This window comes from Wickerhamomyces anomalus (assembly GCF_001661255.1).
Source record: "Wickerhamomyces anomalus NRRL Y-366-8 unplaced genomic scaffold WICANscaffold_5, whole genome shotgun sequence".
Taxonomy (NCBI): Eukaryota; Fungi; Ascomycota; class Saccharomycetes; order Phaffomycetales; family Wickerhamomycetaceae; genus Hansenula; species Hansenula anomala.
Genome location: NW_017567114.1, coordinates 42,252 through 65,708, shown reverse-complemented (window position 1 = coordinate 65,708; position 23,457 = coordinate 42,252). Strand labels below are relative to the sequence as shown.

Below are 23,457 nucleotides of genomic sequence, written 5' to 3'. Positions count from 1 at the left end.
TTTGATTGACCCTTAGGACTTTTTACTTTGGACGCGTTGGGCTGTTAATGGTGTTAAAATTGGGTCTAAAGTCAAAATTTGGACTTTCAGAAATACCCTTAATTCAGACTTTTCGAAAACTTTTTTTTTGAAAAAAAGTGATTTCTTAACTATGGCAGAAAAAAAATGAAACCCGTGTTTCGGGATTATTAAGTGAACTAAGAAGCTTTTCGAGGTATAGGAAAGAGTTCCTATATCTAATTTTGGTCTATTTTTCAACAGGTTGATTGTTATTTGAAAATTCTTTTTGGTTGTGTTTTTATCGGTTAAGTTGTGCTAAAATTTTAGAAATTTGATATTTAAGAATCCGATAAAATGAAGACTACAGGTTCTCAGATAAGCTCCCATGTGCAAGGTGGTATTATTATGGAAAATAAAGGTGGAAATACAGCATATTCAGTTGAGATTGGTGTAGTAGCGTTACATTTTGGGAAGCTATGGCAAGAACATGGAAGTGGTGAAAGTGGAAAATTTGATTACTTTTGGTGATATTTTCGGAACTATGAAAGATTTTGAAGAAATTTGAAGAGTTCTAGTGAGCTAAGCATATGAGATTTCAGTACCCATTTCAACTTTTCTGATACAAGATACTTTACTAGCAAGTTTTTGGCCAAAGGGGGCGTTGGGTAGTGAGAAGGGGGTTTTTAAACCCGATAAAATGCAGTCTAGGGCCATAAGTATCCAACCAAATGAGAAACTAACAATTTTATTGGATTCTACAGGTTGAAATAGTACCGCTTATGTGTTTTGTTAGTATCAGTTCTACATCAACGAGACCGAAATGATACAACTTTAAAGTCATAGTATATGATAAAAATTAATGAGCTCTATCAGCTTTTTCAGCCACTAAGCTTTTAGTTGAAAGAATTTGGGTACCATTACAATTACAAACACGAAACCTGTAGGTTTGGCAGCTTAATTTCTCCGTTGAATAATTCAGTTCTTGCCAACTGTCTTATATAAGCTTATTTTTAGCGTGTCAATTGTTTGATTTTGAGTTCAAAGATTAATACATGTATATCTATATATCTATCATCTATCAGCTATCCAATTCACAATAATAATGATGCCATTAATTTCAAGAGCTCAGTATATAAACTGATCTCAGCGTTCCGTGTAATTTATTGTTTGCATAATTTGCTAGCTCAGCGTTTTCGCGAACTAAACTATCATGCATGAAAAAAAAACCTACCACCCGAAATTCTCATTTTCAAGCAGCATTATTTGACATAAATTGTTAGATCACATAAGTATCCAAATCATTCATTGCTAATAAAACTGAATTTCCTGCAATTACTAAGTTGTTTTGAGAAATTTTGAAAAGATTTTCAGAATTATGACAGTTTCAACCCTCATTTGTTCTATAAATTTGAGAAATAGATATGGTTAAAATTTATTAAATCACCAGCCAAAATCTAAAAAGGTCGAAATTAAACAATAAATATAATTGTTTATATGCTTTGAAATTTTAAGAATATAGTTATGTATTTAATATACTTTTTATCATACAACGTTGCTTTGTTATTTGCGATTGTAAATCTAGTCACGTGATAGGGCTCAAGCAGCTGTAACCGGGCCTTTTGAGCTAGTCAAAACTTTGTAAAGTAGTGCAAGCAACGAGCCCCTTAATTCTATATAGGCACTGACGGACTACATACTGAATTGGGGATTCTTATATTCTGTGTATTTTCAATAGTTTTTGAGGCTAATATTCTTTAGAGAATGCTGTTGGTATCGCTGTTTGCAGGCTCGATTATCAAGTCGCCCAGATCCATATCTGAGCTCTTATAATTACACTAAAAATAATTATATAGCTAAATCGCAATACTTTGAGCCAATAATTACCGAATAGTTAGCTCTCAAGGGTCAACTAATTCTTATCTATTGAGCTGACAAAAGTAGAAGAAACACTGCGGTTGGTTAATATGTTGATCAAGTATCTCGTTTTTTTTGCTGCTTTACTCTAGAGATTAGCAAAGTTGTGTACGAATTTAAAACTCCATCAAACCTGAAAAGTCTTACGCCCTAGCTAGATATTTATTTTGGAAGCTGTATGCTCAGGTTATTCAATTGTGGCAAAGATCAAATCAGACATTTCATTTCCCACACTAAAATTCATCGGTCCCTCATTTCAACGTCTGCGCTGCCCCTCCAAGCCACAGTTTATTTCCATCTATTTCACGTGATATCACCAACAACCTACAAGGAACTACAATTAAATAAAGGTACAACACGACCTAAACACCGAATAAAAATCATGAAGATTCTACCATTTGAAGGCATGAAGCAAAAGGTAACTTCTGATATCAGAACATTATACTGTCCCAGTTGTATCTCTTGTCTATTGTTCTTATCAGATCACAAATCCCTTATCTGTGGCGTCAAGAAAAAATAAATGAAAAAAAAAATCAAAATCTGATGAGTTTTGATTAATACTTTGACAGTTGGTCTGGAGTTTGGATACACAATTGACGCAAAGCACAGTCCAATCAAATTCGCAAAATGAAGAGAATCTTAAAATTACGAGCGGATAGGACGTTGGCAAATGCAGTTAAATCCGTTCAAACTTCATCGCGTGTCTTGTGTACTTGAAGATAATTTATTTTCTACTACATGAGAAGAGTCACCAAAAAATCACCTGCCAATAGATTGCAAAATGCTGCAAAACTTATCAGCTTGCAAATGTTTGAGAAAACTGTGGATCCCTTTCCTTTACAGGCTTTGAAAAGTTTATTATTTATTCAACTGAATATAAAAACCCAGTGATAGTCTTCAAGTTAAACCATCTCCAAATATTATCACTACGCATACAAACTGAAAGATGTCAACCAGTAGTAATCATTCACAGTTACATGATTTGGAGGAAAAGAAGTCACCTCAAACAAATGTTATTTCTAAACAAGAAGTTGAAGAAAAAGGCTATAGAGTTATCAAATCAAAAGATGCTGATGCTACTTTAAAATTCCAAGAACAATATGATTCCACGGTTCCAGAAATTACACCGGAACAAGAAGCTAAGCTATCAAGAAAAGTTACATGGATTATCATGAGCTTGGTTTGTTTGGTCAATTTGTTGCTATATATGGATAAAGCTACTTTATCTTATGCTTCTATTTTTGAATTCTGGGATGATACCGGAATGGATCAAAACAAATACAACAATGTTAACACTTTATTTTATGTTGGTTATATTGCAGGTCAAATCCCAGGTAACTATTTGCTGCAAAAGTTACCAATTGGTAGATTCTTATTCATTTTAACATCTTTATGGACAGTTATAATCTTTTTGCATTGTGCCGCTTACAATTATTCTGGGGTTATTGCTTTAAGATTCTTTTTGGGTTTTGTTGAAAGTGTTGTTTTACCATTATTGAATATTACAATGGGTCAATTTTTAACTGCAAGTGAAAAAGCTTCAACTGCACCAATTTTCTATTCAACTTGTTTGGGTGTTACAATTCCAACAGGGTTTATCGCTTATGGTGTTTTATTTGCTAAATCTTCAATTCATGCTTGGAGAATCTTTATGATCATTATTGGAGGATTAACCTTTTTATTAACTGTACTTGTGTTTTGGATTTATCCAAATAATCCATCAACTGCTAGATTTTTATCCACACAGGAAAAAATTTGGGTTATTAGAAGAGTTCAAAATACAACAGGTGCTGCCATTGAACAGAAAGTTTTCAAAAAATATCAATTTATCGAGGCCATTAAAGATCCTTTGACTTGGTTATTTGGTTTATTCTTCTTTTTGCAACAACTCGCTAATAATTTGCCATATCAACAAAATTTGTTATTTACAGGTATGGGTGGTATTTCAAATTTGAACTCAACTTTAGTTAGTGTTGCATCTGGTGGGTTCGCTGTTGTCTGCTGTTTAATTGCAAGTTTCATTTTAGCTAGAAAACAGAACATTACAGCCTTTTCAGTTGTTTTCTGGTCATTACCTTCATTAGTTGGTTCAATTGTTGCTGTTGCATTACCTTGGTCTAATAAAACTGGGTTATTAGCTGCCTTATGTCTTGCCTCACCAGTTTTTGGTATTCCATGGATCTTGATGTTTTCATGGAATTCAACTTCATGTTCTGGTTATACCAAAAAAATCACAAGAAATGCAATTGTGATGTTTTGGTATAGTGTTTCAAATATCATTAGTCCTCAATTATGGCAAGCACGCGATGCTCCAAGATACTATGGTGCTTGGATTGTTCAAATCGTCTTATCATTTACTGCAGCACCAGCACTTGCTCTAATTATTTATTATGTTTTGAACAAACGTAATAAAGAAAGATTGAGTAATTTGAGTGAAGAAAGAAAAGTTGGTGTTGTTGAAGATAGTGATGTTGATTTTGTTGTTAATGTTGCTTCATTGGATTTAACCGATTTGGAGAACAAGGCATTCATTTATCCATTGTGATAATGGTTTGTGTGGTTTAGTTTATAGTTTTTTTTAATGGTTAATGGATTTTGTTTAAAGAAGCGTAGTCAGCTATATGGACAGCTGCCATCTCATATCGTGTCACCAATTTTTTCTTTCCCTTTTTTTTCCATCACCAAAAAATTGAGGAAATTCATCTTCACAATTAACAACTTGAAATATCATTCAACTCTTTAATTAAACAGTCAATATGTCAGGTCGTCAAGGCGGTAAACTTAAACGTGAGTATTAAAAAATTGTTTGATGAATAAAGAATATTGTTTTGCTGACATATCGTTTAAAAAGCTCTAAAAACAAAGAAAAAAACTCAAGAAGATTTAGATCCAGAAGAACTTGCTTTCAAAGAAAAGCAAAAGGCTGATGCTGCTGCTAGAAAAGCTGCTGCTGCTAACATTAAAGGTGGTAAACCATTAGTTGGTGGTGGTATCAAGAAATCTGGTAAGAAATAGATTACCTAACTGACAAAGGGGAAATACACATGATAAAGATTGGTACAAAAATCATGAGAATTTATGTAGAATAACAAGAAGAAAAACCAACTATCTTATTAGTTTGACTTAATATACCTATTACACCAATTTTCAAGTTTCAGTCCATTTGATTTATGATCAATTCGAATTTGTTTATGGACTTTTTGGCCTCAAAGGGAAAATTTGAAGATAAAATTGGGATGCGCACTCTATAGCTAGTGTTATTGTTGTCTGGGTAACGAACAATCTGATAGCTGAGGAATTGCAACAAGTTAACCAGCCAATTTTGATATAAATAATTAGTGAAATCAGTAATTATTTCAAGTGGCTTTCTATTTTGTTTTGTTGCCAATTTCTTGGAAAGTTTTTACCCATAAACTTGTTTTTTTTCATCTAATCGGAATTTTTTGCCTAGATTGTGTTGAAAATCATGAAAATTACTCGAAGCAAGGATATAAAAGACGGCTCAAATCCATTATTAACAAATTGGTTCGATTATTCTAATCAATTGTTAGCACATTCCATTAATCTTTTTGCAAGATCTATTCCCAATTCACAATGTCAGCTTTCAAAACAGAAGGAACCGTCTACACTTTTGGTGGTAAATTACTAAAATTATCCCATGAATCTAAAGAAACAAATACTCCAATGGCATTGAATGTCTATTTACCAAAACAATATGAATCAGCTTCTGAAAAGTCTATTCCAGTCTTGATCTATTTGTCAGGTCTGACCTGTACTCCAAACAATGCATCTGAAAAGGCTTATTGGCAACCACAAGCGGACAAGTTTGGGTTTGCTATTGTCTTCCCAGATACTTCACCAAGAGGTGCAAACATTGAAGGCGAAGAAGATTCCTGGGATTTTGGTACTGGTGCTGGCTTTTATGTTGATGCTACTACTGCAAAGTTCAAGAAGAACTATCGTATGTATTCATATGTTCATAAAGAAATCCAACCATTACTACAAGAAGAGTTCACAAAATTGAATTTTGAAAATGTTTCTATAACAGGTCATTCAATGGGTGGTTATGGTGCTTTATCTGGGTTCTTTCAAAACCCTGGTAAATATAAATCTGTTTCAGCTTTTTCACCAATTGCAAACCCAATCAATGCTCCTTGGGGGTTGAAAAACTTTACTGGTTATCTTGGTGAAGATAAATCTACATGGGAAAAATATGACCCTACAGAATTGCTAAAAACTTATGAAGGTCCAGTTTCAAATATCTTGATTCATGTTGGTAAAGGTGATCCATTTTATTATAGAGATTCTCAGTTATTACCAGAAAATTTTGTTGAAGCCTCAAAAGGAACAAAATTCGAAGGTAAAGTTGATTTGAATTTGGTTGAAGGATTTGATCATTCTTACTATTTCATTAGTTCCTTTACTGCTGCTCATGCTGAACACCACGCTAAATATTTAGGTTTAGCTTAGCAACGAAAGACTTACGAATCAAAAATATGATATGTTTTAATTTAGTCTATTTGTAGCCTTAAGAATCACTAATTATGGCTGCAGATTGCCAACCAGCAGCTGCAATGGCTACAACTTTTCCTTCAGCATCAATTTGAGTAGGTTTTATCACTCTTTTAGAACCACCTTCTATAATAGAACCATTTGGCTGCTTACCAAGACCAAGACAACCACAATGATTTGATTCCAAACCCCATGAAAGCATAGTACCATCTCTAAGTAGTGCTAAGAAATGATAGTCACCCACAGCAACACTGATACAATTCACTTTCTGTAATTCATCGATTATTTCAGGCTCATCTGTATTTTTAGAGCCTAATAAAACTAAATCTTCATTGGAAAATGCTGTAAAACTTCTAAATGATCCACTTAACCTAACAAACTTTGGGGCTAGTGACTTACCGTTAAATTTTAAATAATCCTGAAACTTGATAAGTGGGAATGAAGGCTCACCAATCATATCATTTCTGTAAATTTTACCTTCTAAAGTGACATAAATTATGAAATCTTCACCTGCAACAAAATCAACAATTTTCCCAGGTCCATTAATATCACCTGTATTGGGGATCAAGACATGATGAGCTTTAGCCTCAGTTTGATCTTTTTTCAATGGCTCACGCTTTTTCCAATAAACAAGACCGTAGTTATAAATATATGCAACACTTGAGTCCCATCCTGCTAATGCCTTTAATACAAATCGACCTTGTGACTTCAAGTCTACTCCACCTTGATTAACAAATTTCAATTTAACTCCATAATCTCCTCGATCCCAGGACCAAAGATTACCAGTGTTATCAATTGCTATAAAATGAGCTCTTCCAGAACTAACACTAACAAATTGAGTATCAAACTGTGCTCTTTCTTTTACGAGAAACCTATTTTCAACTTTGGATTTTGGCTTTGGAGTGTCATCTTGTGGAATTTGATAAGGTGAAGAAGGGAAGGAACCAGGTAATGGATGAGGATGCTCTTCATTCATTGGACGATGACGTACACCACCTAGCCGTATTGGCAATACTGGATTCATTCTTTGACTCATATTCAAAGGATTGAAAAGGACAGATTCCTGATGTCTTATTTGTTGTTGAAATTCATTATAATCACTTTGGTCAGGTCCTGGACCTGTTTGATGTCCAGCATGATAGGAACCACTGGAATATATTTCGCCATGGGCAGTCAAAATCTGGAAGCTGAACCCTCCAGCTGAAACATCCGCTAATATTTCTTCAATTCCTGGAACTTTAGTAGGTTTGCAAACGCCTGATGAGAATCCTTGCCTCTCCAGGTTTTCAGTTGGCACGTCCTTACTTGATAATCCTAATCTACCACCACCCATAGCACCCCATGAATAGAATCGACCTTTAGCTCTAATTGAATATAGCTCTGGCCATTTGTTCATTGAAAAGGCTGTGGGTTTTGTGCCAAATGTTTTTTTAAAAAGTTCATGCCATATGAATGATGATTGATCAACTAGTTGATACAACGATTTTGAAGCCAGTTTCAAAGATCTAATATCAGCTGGAGACAAGTATGGGATGATATCAGATTCGATGATATCTGCACCAAGATCAAAGAAAGTGAGTGTCATTGTGCTTGAAATAAGAAGCAACAATTATCAAGCAGAAGAGAATCAAGCAATCTATTGTTTAATTTTATCAGAGATCCTTGGTTCAGACAACATACAGAGATTTATATATGCAAATACTTGATTTAATCTATACAAAATGCCTTCATTTCCTGCTTGGAAGCTCCTGGAAAGTCTTTTTCAATATTCTGCGCAAAGCATACAAGTTTGTCACTCGAAGCTTCTCGTTATCCAAATGTGCGTTGTCTGTTGATTGACCACAAGGAATCTGTGCGGCCGGTGCATCACAAATCTTTTCCAGAAATCTAACTGAAGGGATGGATCCACCTTCTCTGATGTATAACGGCTCTGTACCCCATTCTTGCTTGACAGCATTGCTGAGGATCTTAAAAGCAGCATTTGTTGGATCCCCTAACCAAGGTTCTGATTCATGAACAATTTTGACTTCTAAAGTGTTATCAGAATTGAATTCTTTAAAAGAATTTTGTAAATGTGAGATGAATCCTTTCTTAATCTCCTCAACGTTTTGCTCTGGCACTATACGAATTGATAGGGATCCTTTACTGGATCTCGGAATAACTGTATTGTTACCTGGACCTGAAACATCAATCTTGTGAATTGTTAAAGATGGGAATTTCCATTTGGCCAGTAAAGTTTCTTTATTGATTTCAATGTTAGCCTTTTTGAGCACTTCTTCATATAATTTCTCCTCCGATAATGTTAAATTCTGAATAGGTTCATAAAAATTTGGTATCAAAACTTTTCCTTCTTTATCTGTCAACGTTGCTAAAAGATTAACTAAATCAATTGTTGGTTCCCTTGAAACACCACCATCAACACCGGAATGCCTATCAGGTCTGTCACTGCTGACTTCAACAGAGGCACTAATAACACCTCTTAGCCCATAATTCAAACAGGGTGTAAGTTCATCCAGCCAATAGGAGTTACTCAACAAGACCCAATCTATTTCACCAATAATTTCACGGTTTTTTTCGATTGCCTCTTGAAAGCCAAAAGAGCCACATTCCTCTTCACCTTCAATCAAAAACACTATATCTGCGTTCAAATTTCCCTCTTGGAGTAATTCTGCAACTGCATATATAGCTGCAAGTATTGGTCCCTTGTTATCACTAACACCTCTACCATACAAATAACCATCATTTGCAGTCATCTTGAAAGGATCTGTCCTCCAGCCTAAAGTGTCATCTGCTTCAATAACGTCATAATGCCCGTACCATAAAACTCTTGGATTTTTGGTTTTAGAATCTTTGCCCTTGAAGCAACCGTAAACGACAGGATTACCATTTTCAACTGGTATTATTTCTGAATCAGCTCCAAATTTTTTGAAAATGCTTGTTAAAAATGCTGCACAACGACGGGAATCATCAATATAAAGCTCTGGCTTTTTAGAAACAGTTTTAAAACTAACCATTTCTCCTAAGGTTGTTAAGAGAGAATCATTATCAATTGCAGCAACTGATGTTCTTCTCAATGGTGCATTGTCTTCACTTATATCCCAAATAGCCACAGAGGCATCATTACCACCTGTTATTAAAAGGACTTTGCCATCTTTGTAAGCAATTTCTGTAGATAGAACTAATCCTTGGTGTGCTTCCCATTCTTCCTTGCAATCACCACCGAATTTCCATTTGATAACACCATCTGAAGAACCTTTATATATGCATGAATTTGACGCAGCTAATGCCAAAATATCTCCCCCATCACTCTGAAGTGATCTTATCTGTTGATAAGTGCTCAAATCCCAAATTTTCAATTGCCCATCAGTTAAGCCACAATATAGAAATGACTCGTTTCTGGTTAAAGATAGAACACTCTCATCATTATCTAGAGTCTTTATCAATTGAACGCCTTTAGATAAATCCCATATTTTCACGTATCCATCACCACCTCCAGTAAGTAGCATGTTCTCATGAATTTCCATCGTGTATACAAATCCATTATGGGCATATGGAATAATATTGGAAGAAGGAATTTCGATCAATCTTGTCTGTAATTTATCAACTTTTTTTTGAGATGAACTCCCAGTTGGTCCAGTTGAATCGAAAAACTTGTCAAATCTTTGAGATGGTAGACTGCTTGGATCATCTTTGGGTATGCTATCTAATAAGTGAACAAACAATATTGAAGCATTTTGAGCACCGAAGAAGATGGTGTTTAATGAACTCGACCATGCTAAACTGAAAATATCACCAATATCAACCAATGAATAAATAGTATGTGTTTCTTTCATCGTGGTTACATCCCAAACTTTCACTAATGAATCTGAACCACCAGAAAATAAATGCTTTTCGTCTTTGGACTTGGTCAAGCATAACACTGAACCAGTATGACCTGTTAATGCATCTTTACGTTCATAAGTTTCCATATCAAAAATCAAAATCTGATGATCTTGGGTACCACAGAATAAAAGCCCTAAGCTAGGAAACGTAACAGTTGAAAGAATTGAATATTGGTGATGCCATCTGTGAATTAATTCTGGTTTTTCATCCTTATTGAAATTTGACAGTGACTCCAAGTCACTAATAGATCTCTGGGGACTTGGTGAGTACGACTTCCTTGTGGGGAGCAAGTTATGAAGTGGGAGGCGCCTCGAATGACTGACCAGAGGATTATCATCTAGTGCATTTTTAGTTGGCATTCTTTTTGACTGTTGAACCTTGAGACGTTGTTGATGTTGAAAACTTTTGACATATAATTAATGTCATTTCCTCATATTCTTCTGAGGTCGGAACTCGTACTTTTTGTGGTGCAAATGCACGTGATGGTCGAATTTATATCCTCGCGAATTCGTTCTACAGCTATAAGTAGAAATATGATAAATAAAACGTTTAATTATAATGCAGATGCTTTGAAGTTCTTTTCAGTTTGAGCATAAATGCCACGACATTCTATCAATCGTAGTTCACTCTCTTTCATTGTTGAAGCTGCGCCCATTCTAGATTTTGGAGCCTGCCCAAGTGCCTTTTCTGCAGCATCAGTGGTAATTCTCAATACTTTAGCCATTATTGTTAGCACTTCACTAACCGCATCTTGCAAATATAGAGCATCTCGTGTTTCTCTTGTATACGTGAAGATACGATCAATCAACAGCGCAGAAAATAAATCACCAACCCCAGTAAAGTAAGATTCAATTAACGGAACTTCAAAAATGGAGCTAGTTATCAAATCTTGATATTTAGAAGACGCAGCAGCCAGAATTTTCGAGCCATTTCCAAGTTTCATGGATGTTATCACAACATTGCTAACTTTGAATTTATTATGAAGATCGTACAAAGCCCTTTTAAGAGTTTCTGTAGATACAATTTTAAAACCAACAAGAAGTTCAGCCTCAAATTGATTTGGTGTTATCACATCAATCCCACCTCTCGAAAGAAGCTTTTGATAAACCGGTATAACAGTGTCACTGACATATAGTTGACCTTCATCACCCATTACAGGGTCTAATAACCACAATGCATTTGGATTTTTTGATTTCAAGTCATGACCTATCTCACCAACCACCTCTAGAGATTCAGCACCTGGTATGTACCCTGTTAGTAGTGCATTATACTCGCACTTTATTGAGGAAAGTCCATCATATAATGTTTTAAGGTCTTCTGGTGACGCTTTTGTACCTCTAACTGATCCATAACCTGTATGATTTGAAAAATTAACAGTATTCAGCACATCAACATCCCATCCTTGGCATTGAAGAGGAAATGTAGCAGCTTTGTTACCAACATATCCATGAACAACATGGGACTGAATCGAAAGTATCTTTTTTGCAGGTTCAAAGCTCATGACTCAGACGATGGGAAAGAAGATATGAATGGTAAGTGAGTTTTAGGCGAGTTTTGCTTTGATTCAGTTGTTCCTTTTAGTTTAATGAATGTAAAACTAACCAAGAAAGTCCGAAGCTCCAGTGATTGGTCTGTGTAAAGGTTTGAATCTTGGATAGACGTTATAATGAAAAGTTTGTAGCCTCTTATCTTGAATTCCCCGAACAATTTTTTTGGATCGTTGAAAACGTTGCCATGCGCACGCAAGCTGAAGAAAGAATCAACACAGTGTAGTTTGAGTTTGAAACCAAGGACCTAAAAAGAGCTAAAGTAGGAGGCACCAGCTAATAGTATTTGAGCCATAGCAGACTCATGACTTACAAACTCTACAGTATAAATCCCATAAAATCAACATATAGCTAAAACTAAAAAAAAACAGCTAGAGAGCAGCACAGCAGGTCCTGTCTAAGAAGCAAAATGCTTCAAGATCTCTTCTGCAGCTTTGATACCTGAAACAGCCATTGCACCAAAAGTTGGACCCATACGGTTGGTACCTTCCAACTCTGCAACTTCCATACCAGCAAAATAGATACCATCAACACCATCGTATTTACCAGAGTATTTAACTATGCCGGCTTCAGCAGCATTCATATCTAAACCTCTCATACCACCTAAAGATTTTCTCTTGTCGATAGAAACAATTCTCTTAGCACTGAAAGCACCCATTGGACCATCATGGCCAGTTGTTGACAAAACAACACCGTGCTTAACATTTTCATCACGAGAACCGTCATTCTTATAGCCAGCTAATTCTATGACATTTGGATCCATACAACATTGAGTATCGTGATTTAAACTGACCAAGGTCCAGTTAGTAACGACACCGGCAACTGTGATATTACCTGTCTCTGGATGAGTTCTGGTAACTAAATCTTCAACAGCAGTAGCATTGAATAGCTTTACATTTGGAAAGCTTAAAACTTTTGAAATGATTGTGGAGATGAATAATTCAGCATGTTTGACAACAACATAATCACCTTCATCTTCATATTCAACACCAACTTCTTCCAAAAATAAATGTGCAGGTTTTCTCATGATCATAGCAGAGAACAATTGACCACCCAAGTGACTACCTATAATGGTTGTTAGTGTTTGATTTTTGAAATTTGAGAGTTTCTACGGCCTCAGGAATATGGACTCAAACTCTCAGAATGACTTTAACTTACCTCCACCACTAGCTACATTGGCTTCAACAATAGCAATTTTCAAATCAGGTCTATTCTTTGCAAGGACATAAGCAGCAGAGAGACCTGAAGAACCAGCTCCAACAATAACCACATCTGAAACCGCAAATTTATCCAAGTCTTTGAAATAACGAGAAGTCATGGCTCTTGAGACAGTAGATTCACGGATTGGAGCAAAGGCAAAATCACTCCAGTCTTCAGTCTTAACGACATCACTCAAAGCATGTCTGATTGGTGGTGTTCCTGAAATGTGTAAATTGGAAGCTTGTTCTGTAACAGTTTGGATAGTTGATGACATATTTAATTCTTGATAACTTCAAAAAAAAAGAGCATGCGAACAAGAGGAAAAATAGTCTCCTTTTATAATGAAATTGAATTCATTCCCAAATCCTTTGATATCGATATCTTTTGTCACCATTAAACAGGTAAACTATTGTGTATGCGCTTATTGGTATGAAGTCTGCGATAAAACAAATTGGTAAGAGCACCAAACTATAATGAATGGGAAAATGTCTAATCTCAGCACAATGAAAGGTAAGCGCATTTGCAATAATGTTGACCAGTACCAGTAAAATTAGGGGGCTTTAATTGAACCATCATTGTACAGTTGGACCATAACATGAGAGTTTCGGAACACTGTTTAACAGAATATTCATTTGAGAAACCAACATATCCTCATTGTAACAACATTTGATAGTTAAGCTTCAAATCTTGAAGCATTCTATCAAGTGGTACCTCATCAAAAATCATCAGAAAGGGGAAAAGCAGCAAAGAATAGTGATATTTTCATCTGCAGTCCATGTAATTATTGATTCCATTGACGTGGGATGTTAAGTAAAATAAATCTAACATGTAACTATTATGTAGCTCCATATTTTGAGACCCTTATACCAGCTTCATCAATCAAAGTACCAGTTGAAACCGCATAACTCTAAAACTCTTCCTTCTTGATGGGAACGTTGAGTAAATTAAAGTCAGCTTAAAGTTTATTTCACCGTTATCGAAACAAGGAAACCATAGAGCTTGGAGCTTAAGCGCATATTGGGAAGATACATATTCCTTTTAGCTTATCACTGCAACCCTGTCATCATCATAAACATTATTGTTCAACTGGTAGGATTTAATGAGTAAACGGTCTTCACGACTAATCGTCTCCGACTTTTTTTCTTCTACACTTCCGCGAATTATCATTATGATCATATCGACATTAAATTTTTAACACCAAGTGAATACTGGTGGTTTAGAAGTAACCATTTGTAATCTTTCTATGATAACTTTTTTAGTAGCAATAGCGTCTTGGGCAAAAGTCAATCCATCTTCGTTTGTTTCAATGTTTCTAGGGGTTGAGAGAACTGAATTCTGATAAGTTGTTTCATTGATATCTCCGTTCAAGAAATCGTTCCAGTTGTTTTGTAAAGAGGATGGTGCAGAATTGACTTCTTCTTGTACAATTGTATCTTCCTGAATTGGTGCTAGAGATTTCGAAGGTGATTTTCCAACTTTATTTATAGGAGTCTCTATAGCATTTGACATTATAGAAGTTGGAACATGAACTGGAACTTCCATCTCTTCATCATGAACCAAAACTCTTGTTCTTCTGGCTAGTTCTAATGGGCCTTGGGTAGGGTTTTTCAAAGTTTCAACAACATTGAAAGCTTGACCCTTCATTACTGCCCATTGTTTTCTCCACATTCTTTCTTTAAAATCATCATCTCTTGCAAATAATTGTCTGAAAAGAACTGCACATTCCTCCCACCAAACAGTTGAAGTCAATAATGGTAAGAAATGATTTCTAGTTTTTTCAGAAAAGGGTTGACCTATAATACTAACGGGTAAAAATAACCAACCAAATGGATATGATCTCCATTCATCTGGATGTTTCCATGGCCATGCTAAACCTGAATCAATAGCGCCAATTTTCAACTTGGGTGTTTTAATCCCATTATTCGTTTCCCAATCCAGTTTAATCATCCAATTATCTAACCCTCTATCAGTATTTCTCATAATGTAGTCAAGTATAACCAATTTCTCCAACTCTTCACGAAATTGTTGAATAACATCTGGTGTCCATTTAAAAACTGGGGTATCATCCATGTTTATAATTGCATCATCTTTGAATCTTGGGAAAACTCCAGTATCTGAAAATCCTGGTAAGTTCCATCTTGAGCCTGGAAGAGGGTGTTTACTTAGAAATTTATCTGCTTCTTGATATCCATTCAAAAATAATTGATATGAACCTATCTTAGGGTGTAATGGTTTCTTGGACCTTCTATCCCAGAATGAATAATAAAATGTATCACTCGATATATAAACAGTATCTGTAAATGGTACTATATCTGTCTGTAGTTGTTTATCTAGAAAGCAAGCAGCAGTTTCACAAATATAACCAAGATTGGGTATAAGACAACTTCTTCCGAAAAAGCAAGGGAATAAATTTCTATGCAGCCACTTCGTCCATTTAGGTGATATTGGACCATAAGGTTCTTCATCTTTTGGCTTGAAGACTCCAACAATTTCATTATTTGTATTGAAAATGAAATAACTTCCTGATGAACCAGCAGCTATTCTTTTCGGGTGAATCCCATTTTCTATAGCTTCTATTGAATTCTCCACAATTGCATCAAATTGTACTTTTGTAAAAGTTCCAGTGTTTATGAACCCTTCTTCAGGTATTTGTTTCAAAGGAGTAATATTTGGAGGTGGTTTGAAAACAGAATATTGAATTTCATTGGGTATTCCCTCCACTGGTTTTGAGCTTAAAGTCCATTTGGCAATGGAGTTCGTCCATCTTGATACGGTGTTGTTTATAGTTTTCAAGTCTATTGACATTATTGAATGTGATCTTTTAGCTCTTTTTCTAATTGGTTCACTTGATAAGTTGTAGGAATCAGTGCCGGGATCTCTAAAAGGATCCAAAAGTTGTGCTTCTTCATCATCGTGATAGCTTGGAAACTTTGAATGCCTTATAATAGCAGCAGGAGCACTTGTTGATATTGGGCTTGACTTCACAATCCTTTGCGCCAAGGGTAGCGCACCGCTATAAAGTTGACTATGATCTTCTTCATTTTCATCAAATAGCCATTGTTCCTCAGGAGAAACACTGACTTGATCTTCAGCTTCCTCTGAATTTAGCTGTTCATAACCTGTTCTTTCAGGCATTCTTGTGGTGATGCTTAGAGTAACTTGTTATGTGGTTTCGAATGAGTGATTATAACATCCCGCCATAGTGAGGTTAGAATTATCACTAAATTCAAGTATCCAGCTAGTGATAGCCAGGCGCTAGTTGAACCCGTCAATACCGGGTAAATTGGTGATAAGCTGCAGCTTTTACATGGCAAACGGAAAATTTTAAATAAAGTAGCTAAAATTTCAGGGAAATTAGTTTTAAGTCATGTCGCAGGGAACTAGCCAATAACTAAATACTAAGAGACTGAAATATTGAATAGTTTTGATACTTTTTCAATAATTTAATTGAAAACGGGTATACGCGGGAATAAAACATCCGGACACCAGAGAATATCGTGTAGTTTTTCAACGACTTTTTAATGAAAAATTCATCCGTGATAGTTTAGTGGCTAGAATCACCGTTTGTCGTTTGACAGTACATGGTAGACCGGGGTTCAATTCCCCGTCGCGGAGATCTCTTTTTTTGCCAAATTTTGCTAATTTTTTAGCCATTTTAGACCCCTCAGTGTATCGTTATATGGTTAGTATTAAATTCATATAGAAATTGGGGCCTTAGGATGCTTTTTGTTGTTGTTTTGGCTATTTGAAGATTAATGTCCACCAACAATTTCATGATCGGAAATCCGTTTTGTGTTACACCGCGAATTATTAAATCCACGAGGCATTGTATTCATGTATAAGTTAATTAACGGAACTATAAACAACTTCAACTGAATAATTCACAGAAAATGATTAAAAAAGTCTAAGAAAATTAATGTCACGTCTGCAGCTTCAAGATTGATGCAATATTGTTGCAAGCTCGCTGTTGGATATAGTTATTTGTTCAAATATTTGATTGCGACACCTAATCAAATTACAGATGGTGCAATGGTGTTACAATATTGGGTAATTATAAGTAGAGCTGATAAAGAGAATCCCGCAGTATCACTAGAAAGAATGACAGATCAACATGTGCAGATGGAGCTGTTTCAGCTACCAAATACAAGATGGTAGCAATTAGCGAGGTTTTAAAGGGGTTTGAAGGAAGATGCTAGCTAGTGTAGGAATTATTATATAGATATACGTTAATTGAGCACAAATTCAACGTCAATATCAATAAGTACATATTGGCATGTTTATATAATATACAATGTATAATTTAAACATAAATTATATAATATATAATTATCCCTCATGAGTAACGTATTTTTTTTTTTTTTTTTAGTTAATGATGTATTTGATGAACTAGCTGTTGGATGAGGAATGCAATTACGCACGAACCGCTTGGATTGTAGGCTTCTCGCTATAATATTGTTAGAGTATTTGTGATTAATATTTATTAATCAATTATATTATGATCATTAATATGTAATATTATTAACGTAATTTATATACAAAATCACAGGGGACAGTTCAGTCTATGATCACTGATTTAATATATACTAGCTGTTAAAGCTGCACTAGGGATAATTAATCAGAATAAAAACAGGTAAGCTGAATCATCATGAACGTCTAAAATTAAACCTGGCCATATAATTTGTGAATTTGAATTTAAATTAACAATATATTAAACGTCGACGCGGTTTGCAATATTAACTAGAGCTGAACTATCTAAATATTATTATAAAAATTGTCTAAATATTATTATAAAAATTGTTGAAGGGCCTGCAAAAAATTATTTCGAGCATGAGACCTACATGGAACGAATCGGTTCGACGTCAATATGGATGTCCTGTAGTATGAGACCCTGTTGTCGCTTTAGTTTTCGAGTTATTGTTGTTCAAAGTTGGTGTTTTAGTGCTTCCGACCTCCGTTTGTAGATGGCGTGAGAAAAACAAATGTAAACATTGACCTTTTTCTACATCAACGTCTATGAAAAACAATTTAAATCAAGTTCAACATGAAACTGAGACGCTCTTAATACTTCACAGTGAATAATATTCTTTTGACTGTACATGGAGACATGGTGTGTGCCCAAAGATTGAATGCTTTTTTAACCAAACCTTCAATTGATGATTTGAAATGTAATCAGACTCAATGTTAATTCCAAGATGGTTTACCAATTACTCTCAATATTACTACTCAATCAAACTGTCAAGTTACTTTCCAAACTCATACCCTTAGGGTAGCAGAATTCCACAGACGTTGTATTTGGAATTGGAAATGCTAAAGATATGATGTCTATGGTGCTGCTTCAGAGTTTCATACGCAGAGGTTTGGGAAATGTCGATAAATGACGAAAGTTTCTAAAGGATATTCCACATTAATGCTACAATTGGATGGTAAGTTCAAACTTTCAAGACTGCTTTAGTAGATGAAGCTTCTGCTGGTGTTGTGCAGGGTGTCTGGTGTACAGGTGAATTGAGAATACTGAAGAAGTGTTGACTAAGGTGTCGGGCACATTAATGGCGTTACAGGGTGTCTGGGTACTATACTGGCTTTACTGAGAGTCTTGGTACCATAATCATGCTACAGGGTGTACTGGTGGACTGGGAAATACTGAATGAGTGTCGACTATGGTGTTGGGTGTTATTGGAAAAACTGGTGAATGAGAATGCTTTCAAGAATGGGATAGATAAAGCTCCTGCTGGTGGTGTAGGGTGTAGGGTGGATTGAGAATGCTCTAATAGATGAAGCTTCTGCTGGTGGTATAGGGTGTAGGGTGTACTGGTGAATTGATAGGGCTGATAATGAAGTGATGACTAGGGTGGTGGGTACTTTAATGGATTCATACAACTGAAAAATTCATATCTCAATGTTTCAGGGCTATCACGCAAATGATGCAAATATGCTGGAAATTCTTAATACATCAACTGTTTTGTCTTCACATGAGTGAATCCTTTGAATTCAAATTGTAGCTCGATGCTTTTCCTCCAAATCTCGCCTAAGTCTACACAAGCCGAAGGCTAAACTCACTCGCTTGTATTATAATTAATTAATAATATAGTAAGCTTATATAATTATAATATAGTACGCTAGAATTATTATTAAATATCGTCGACGACGACGCCTCGAATTAATAATTTAATATAGCTGTATATGTAGTACTACGTCGTAGTTAGCTGTACTTGAATTATTTAATAAATCATATTGTGTATAATAAAAGTTATAATAATTAATATAGATATAGTATAAAAGAAATCAACTGATCATATAATATAAAAGCTGCAACTAGTTATAAACTGACAGCTATAATGTTGCAATTAATGATCAGGATATTCATAATCTTTCTTCAAATCTCAATTCATCAGAAATTGGGATTCCAACCAAAATTTTCAAGAAATTTTCCAAACCTTGTTTTTGTTTTGTTAATCCATTAATAGTTTGGAAACCTTTTCTAGTTAATGGAGCTTTTAACCAATAACTCAAGTAACCCAAGATTGGATATAAAGATTTGGAATCTTTTGAATCAACATCTTTATATGAGACTCTTGTTAAGAATTCAGTCATAATAACCAAATCAATAATTAAAGGAGTAGCTAATAAAGAATCTTCACAAACATTTGAAATTGAAATTCTATTATGACCACCAAGCATTAATTCAGAATAATATTCATCCATGGCAATTTTAGTATCACCAACAGCTGGTAAATATTTGATAACAATGGTATGATCAACTTTATCACCTAATTCTTTGTTATATAATAAATGATTTGATTCCACAATATCATCAATAACTGAACCTTTTGAAATTTCTTTTGATCTAAATTGTTCATTTGAACTTAGGTTGAACCCATCATTATTACCTAAATGATTATAAGAAGCAATTGAAATTGGTTTAATACCAGCATCAACCAAGAATTGAGCCAAGACAGATTTCAATTTAGTTTGACCAGATTTAAAATCATCACCACCAATAAAAGAATCATTTTGTTCAGCTAATTCAACAACACCTGGAACAAAAGTATTTTGAGGAGAACCATTAATGAAGGCAACATTTTCCAAGATTGAAGCAACAGCAAAGACTGTTGATGGAGAAACTTCTTTATGACCAGATTTAATTGATTGAATTAAATTTTCAGCGTTATCATTAACACCATCAATGATTGCAGAATAACGTTCAGTATTAGCAGTCCATAAGACAATAACTTTATCTAAATCATTTGATTTTTTAAAATTTTGAATATCAGATCTAATTTGTTCAACATGATCCCATTTATTAGATTGATCGATTTTACCATTTGAATCAACATTGAAAATATTATCAGCTCTTTCTTCTTGGTTAGCAGCAATGAAATCAGGATAGTAAATTGATTTTAAAGGTTTATATTTGGATAAAGTTGAACCTAATTGAGATTGTAAATCATAAGATAAAACTTTAGCTCTTTTAGCAGCATTTTGTAAATTTTCACCATTAATATCCCAACCACTAACAATTAAATCATTTGGATTAACTAAAGGTAAAATTGAATTGAAAGGAACATAAACATCTTTACCAGATTCATCAATACCAATTTTAACAGTGGAAGCTTGAGTAACAGAACCGAAATAGTTTGATTTAATTTCACCATCTTTTGTATTAAAGACAATTTTTTGTTTATTTGATTCCACAGCGGAAACAAAAGTAGTACCATTATTACCACCCAAACCAACTAATAACAAACCAACTTTTGGGACTTTCAAATCAACTTGAAATTCATAATCTTTAGTGAAAGGTTTAACTGTATAAGTTTCACCTTGTTTTGAAACAATTGAGTTTTGATAGGTGTAAGAAGAAGTTAAAACAGTGTTGTCACTGTTATACTTGACGTTATCATTTGAGACTTTTAAAGAAACCATTGTTGAAGTTAATTAATGAAAGATTATATGCCCCAGCCCTGAGTTTGCAGTTGAACGTTTGTTGTTGTAAGGGTGGTGTTTTGAAGATAATAGATTGGAAAACAGTTTGACTGATTCAAAGAAGCACAAGACCAATTGATGTAATTGCTTTGTACTGATGGAAGAAAGAAGGATTGAAGATGGAATTGGAATGGGTTCTGAAGGTGTTTATATAGTTTTCGGATGTTGATATAATTAAATTCACATGTCAATTGGCCCCTTTTAGCATACGTAATTGGTAATTGGGCTTATTATTATTATTATCATATTAACCAATTGAATTAGAAGATATCTATTATGGAAGCATTGGAATCAGATTGAATCGAGATCATAATATTATGAATTGTATAACATCATAACCATTACCATCACCATCACTAACTTCTCTTTGAATTGAATCTATTCCTTGTCACTTCTCCATCTTTTCAATCGTCTTTAATCACATGTCAAACAAAGAGTCATGTCACGTGACACTTTTTGAGCATACGTAATCCCAGCGGAATTATAATCTCTACATGTGAATATTATCATGCTCTAGTATTCAATCTATTTACCAGTCCCAAAGAACTCGTTGAACCCAACCAATGTGAATCTATAACGAACATCACCTTTATCCAATCTGGTCAACCCTTCACTGACACCAGCCTCACTCACCTTGATGGTTTCAACCCATGGCTTAATATCATGTTTAACAGCCAATTCAAATAATTCAATGGCTTCAGCTCTAGATCCTAAACAACTTGATCCAACTGCTGACCCATTACTGAAAAATGTAAATGGTTGGACTTCAAACTTTTCATCAACATGTGGTAAACCAACACTGATAAATGATCTATTAACTTTTAAAGTCTTCAACAATTTATTTAAATCCAAGGCACTTGTTGATGAAGCACAATTCAAAATTAAATGGAATGTATCATATAATTTGCTTTCAAAATCTTTTTCCTCTCCTGTGGCAACAAAATGATCAGCTCCCATCTTTTTGGCATCTTCTTGTTTAGAATAAGATCTTGAAAAAGCTGTAACTTCTGCTCCTAAAGCTTTTGCAATCATAATAGCCATATGTCCCAATCCACCTAATCCAATGATGGCAACTTTTGGAACAGTGTTTTGAACATCTTGAATACCTCTTTTAATTGGTGAATAAACTGTTAACCCACCACATTGCAATGGTGCAACTAAATGACTTTCAATCCCTTCAGGAATTGGGAAAACTAAATGTTCATGAGCTCTAACATGAGATGCATAACCACCTTGAGAAACATATCCATCTTCATAACGGGAAGCATAAGTTCCAACAGTTTTGGCACAATATTGTTCGTTACCTTCTTTGCAACGAGAACATTCAGTACAACATGAAGCTTGAGCACCTAAACCGACTCTATCACCAATTTTTAACCCAGTTTTACATTTTGAACCTAATTTAACAACTTTCCCAACAACTTCATGACCAACACATTGAGTCTTTGGACCATAAGTTGAACTCAAACAAAGTAATTCATCATGAGACCATTCGTTTTTCAAAGTGAATAATTCACTAGCACAAACACCACAACATTCAACTTCAATATCAACATCATTATCACCAAAATGTTTTGGTTCAAATGAAGTTAATTTCGGAGCTGACCATTCCTTTGGATCAGAAATTGCAAATCCTTTGAATTCTTTTGGATAATTGACAGTAGTGGAAGACATTGTATTAATAATAAGTGTAATTGAGTGGGATTGAGTCGAATGAATGAAAGTTTCAAGTCCGAAATCTCAAATGTTTTTATACCCAATATTTTTTTTTTAAATTTTGATTGACGTCCGAGCCAATTTTAATCATGGAAGCTTTTGGCCATTCAACGTCGACAATCATCATGAAAAATGTTTACAGCAATCCAAGATTTTAGTACACGGGACTTTTGGAGCGAATGAAAGTTCGGTTTAATCAACTATTCAATAAATTGAGATGCTTGTGATATGAATTGCTTGATTGTAGACGTTCAGCTGGTTATAATTCATGCTCAAGTTGTTGCAACTTGTTGTCGTTATCTGCATGATCATGAAATTTTGATATCATCGATTTATAATTCGACAATTGATCGCAATTGAGGCAAGTTGAACCATCAAAATTACTAGCTACTAGCTATATTTCTACAGCAATTGACGAAGTATATATTACGGAAATATCAAACCAGCCGTAGGCTAAACGATGCAGAGCAGCGTATACCTACAATAATAGGCTATAGCTGAACCACGGCAATTAGCAGCTTATTAATACATTGATCTAGAACAACCAATTACTAAACAAAACACATTGTTCATGTATACAGTGCTCTGACTTTGACCATATGTTCATAGGACCATAATACTCCTTCATTATTTACATTGATATCGACGCTTATACTTATTCTGAAAAATGGTCACATGACTTATTTCGCGAATTGATTCTGTATTT

General features: G+C 34.7%; 10 protein-coding genes and 1 non-coding gene across 11 annotated transcripts; 4 read left to right on the top strand and 7 right to left on the bottom strand.

Annotated features, from left to right (window-relative positions):
• Positions 1-2,860: 2,860 nt before the first annotated feature.
• Positions 2,861-4,459, top strand: WICANDRAFT_80038 (uncharacterized protein; the record flags this gene model as incomplete). Its single annotated transcript, XM_019184991.1, has 1 exon — positions 2,861-4,459. The coding sequence occupies one exon, from the start codon at positions 2,861-2,863 to the stop codon at positions 4,457-4,459; it is 1,599 nt and encodes a 532-aa protein (XP_019037078.1).
• A 211-nt stretch (positions 4,460-4,670) lies between these two features.
• TMA7 (Tma7p) lies at positions 4,671-4,929 on the top strand (the record flags this gene model as incomplete). The annotated part of the gene is made up of 2 exons (XM_019183655.1): positions 4,671-4,701; positions 4,766-4,929. The coding sequence occupies 2 exons, from the start codon at positions 4,671-4,673 to the stop codon at positions 4,927-4,929; spliced, it is 195 nt and encodes a 64-aa protein (XP_019037077.1).
• Positions 4,930-5,508: 579 nt separating this feature from the next.
• Positions 5,509-6,384, top strand: WICANDRAFT_34034 (S-formylglutathione hydrolase; the record flags this gene model as incomplete). Its single annotated transcript, XM_019182143.1, has 1 exon — positions 5,509-6,384. The coding sequence occupies one exon, from the start codon at positions 5,509-5,511 to the stop codon at positions 6,382-6,384; it is 876 nt and encodes a 291-aa protein (XP_019037076.1).
• A 58-nt stretch (positions 6,385-6,442) lies between these two features.
• Positions 6,443-8,011, bottom strand: SAF1 (SCF ubiquitin ligase complex subunit SAF1; the record flags this gene model as incomplete). The annotated part of the gene is made up of 1 exon (XM_019184990.1): positions 6,443-8,011. The coding sequence occupies one exon, from the start codon at positions 8,009-8,011 to the stop codon at positions 6,443-6,445; it is 1,569 nt and encodes a 522-aa protein (XP_019037075.1).
• Positions 8,012-8,153: 142 nt separating this feature from the next.
• Positions 8,154-10,667, bottom strand: DUG2 (glutamine amidotransferase subunit DUG2; the record flags this gene model as incomplete). The annotated part of the gene is made up of 1 exon (XM_019185831.1): positions 8,154-10,667. The coding sequence occupies one exon, from the start codon at positions 10,665-10,667 to the stop codon at positions 8,154-8,156; it is 2,514 nt and encodes an 837-aa protein (XP_019037074.1).
• A 194-nt stretch (positions 10,668-10,861) lies between these two features.
• Positions 10,862-11,809, bottom strand: BUD16 (putative pyridoxal kinase BUD16; the record flags this gene model as incomplete). Its single annotated transcript, XM_019182133.1, has 1 exon — positions 10,862-11,809. One exon carries the CDS (start codon positions 11,807-11,809, stop codon positions 10,862-10,864), a length of 948 nt encoding a protein of 315 aa, XP_019037073.1.
• Positions 11,810-12,252: 443 nt separating this feature from the next.
• On the bottom strand, positions 12,253-13,329 carry THI4 (thiamine thiazole synthase; the record flags this gene model as incomplete). Its single annotated transcript, XM_019184989.1, has 2 exons — positions 12,253-12,920; positions 13,014-13,329. 2 exons carry the CDS (start codon positions 13,327-13,329, stop codon positions 12,253-12,255), a joined length of 984 nt encoding a protein of 327 aa, XP_019037072.1.
• A 1,229-nt stretch (positions 13,330-14,558) lies between these two features.
• On the bottom strand, positions 14,559-15,890 carry LSB6 (1-phosphatidylinositol 4-kinase LSB6; the record flags this gene model as incomplete). The annotated part of the gene is made up of 1 exon (XM_019180535.1): positions 14,559-15,890. A coding segment is annotated over one exon (1,332 nt), but the record flags the coding sequence as incomplete, so codon positions are not given.
• A 698-nt stretch (positions 15,891-16,588) lies between these two features.
• On the top strand, positions 16,589-16,670 carry WICANDRAFT_t117. The gene has a single exon. It is a non-coding gene; the product is annotated as a tRNA-Asp (tRNA).
• Positions 16,671-19,344: 2,674 nt separating this feature from the next.
• On the bottom strand, positions 19,345-20,975 carry INO1 (inositol-3-phosphate synthase INO1; the record flags this gene model as incomplete). Its single annotated transcript, XM_019182780.1, has 1 exon — positions 19,345-20,975. One exon carries the CDS (start codon positions 20,973-20,975, stop codon positions 19,416-19,418), a length of 1,560 nt encoding a protein of 519 aa, XP_019037070.1. The 3' UTR covers positions 19,345-19,415.
• Positions 20,976-21,551: 576 nt separating this feature from the next.
• Positions 21,552-22,709, bottom strand: WICANDRAFT_56320 (NAD(P)-dependent alcohol dehydrogenase; the record flags this gene model as incomplete). Its single annotated transcript, XM_019182779.1, has 1 exon — positions 21,552-22,709. The coding sequence occupies one exon, from the start codon at positions 22,707-22,709 to the stop codon at positions 21,561-21,563; it is 1,149 nt and encodes a 382-aa protein (XP_019037069.1). The 3' UTR covers positions 21,552-21,560.
• Between the last annotated feature and the right edge of the window lie 748 nt (positions 22,710-23,457).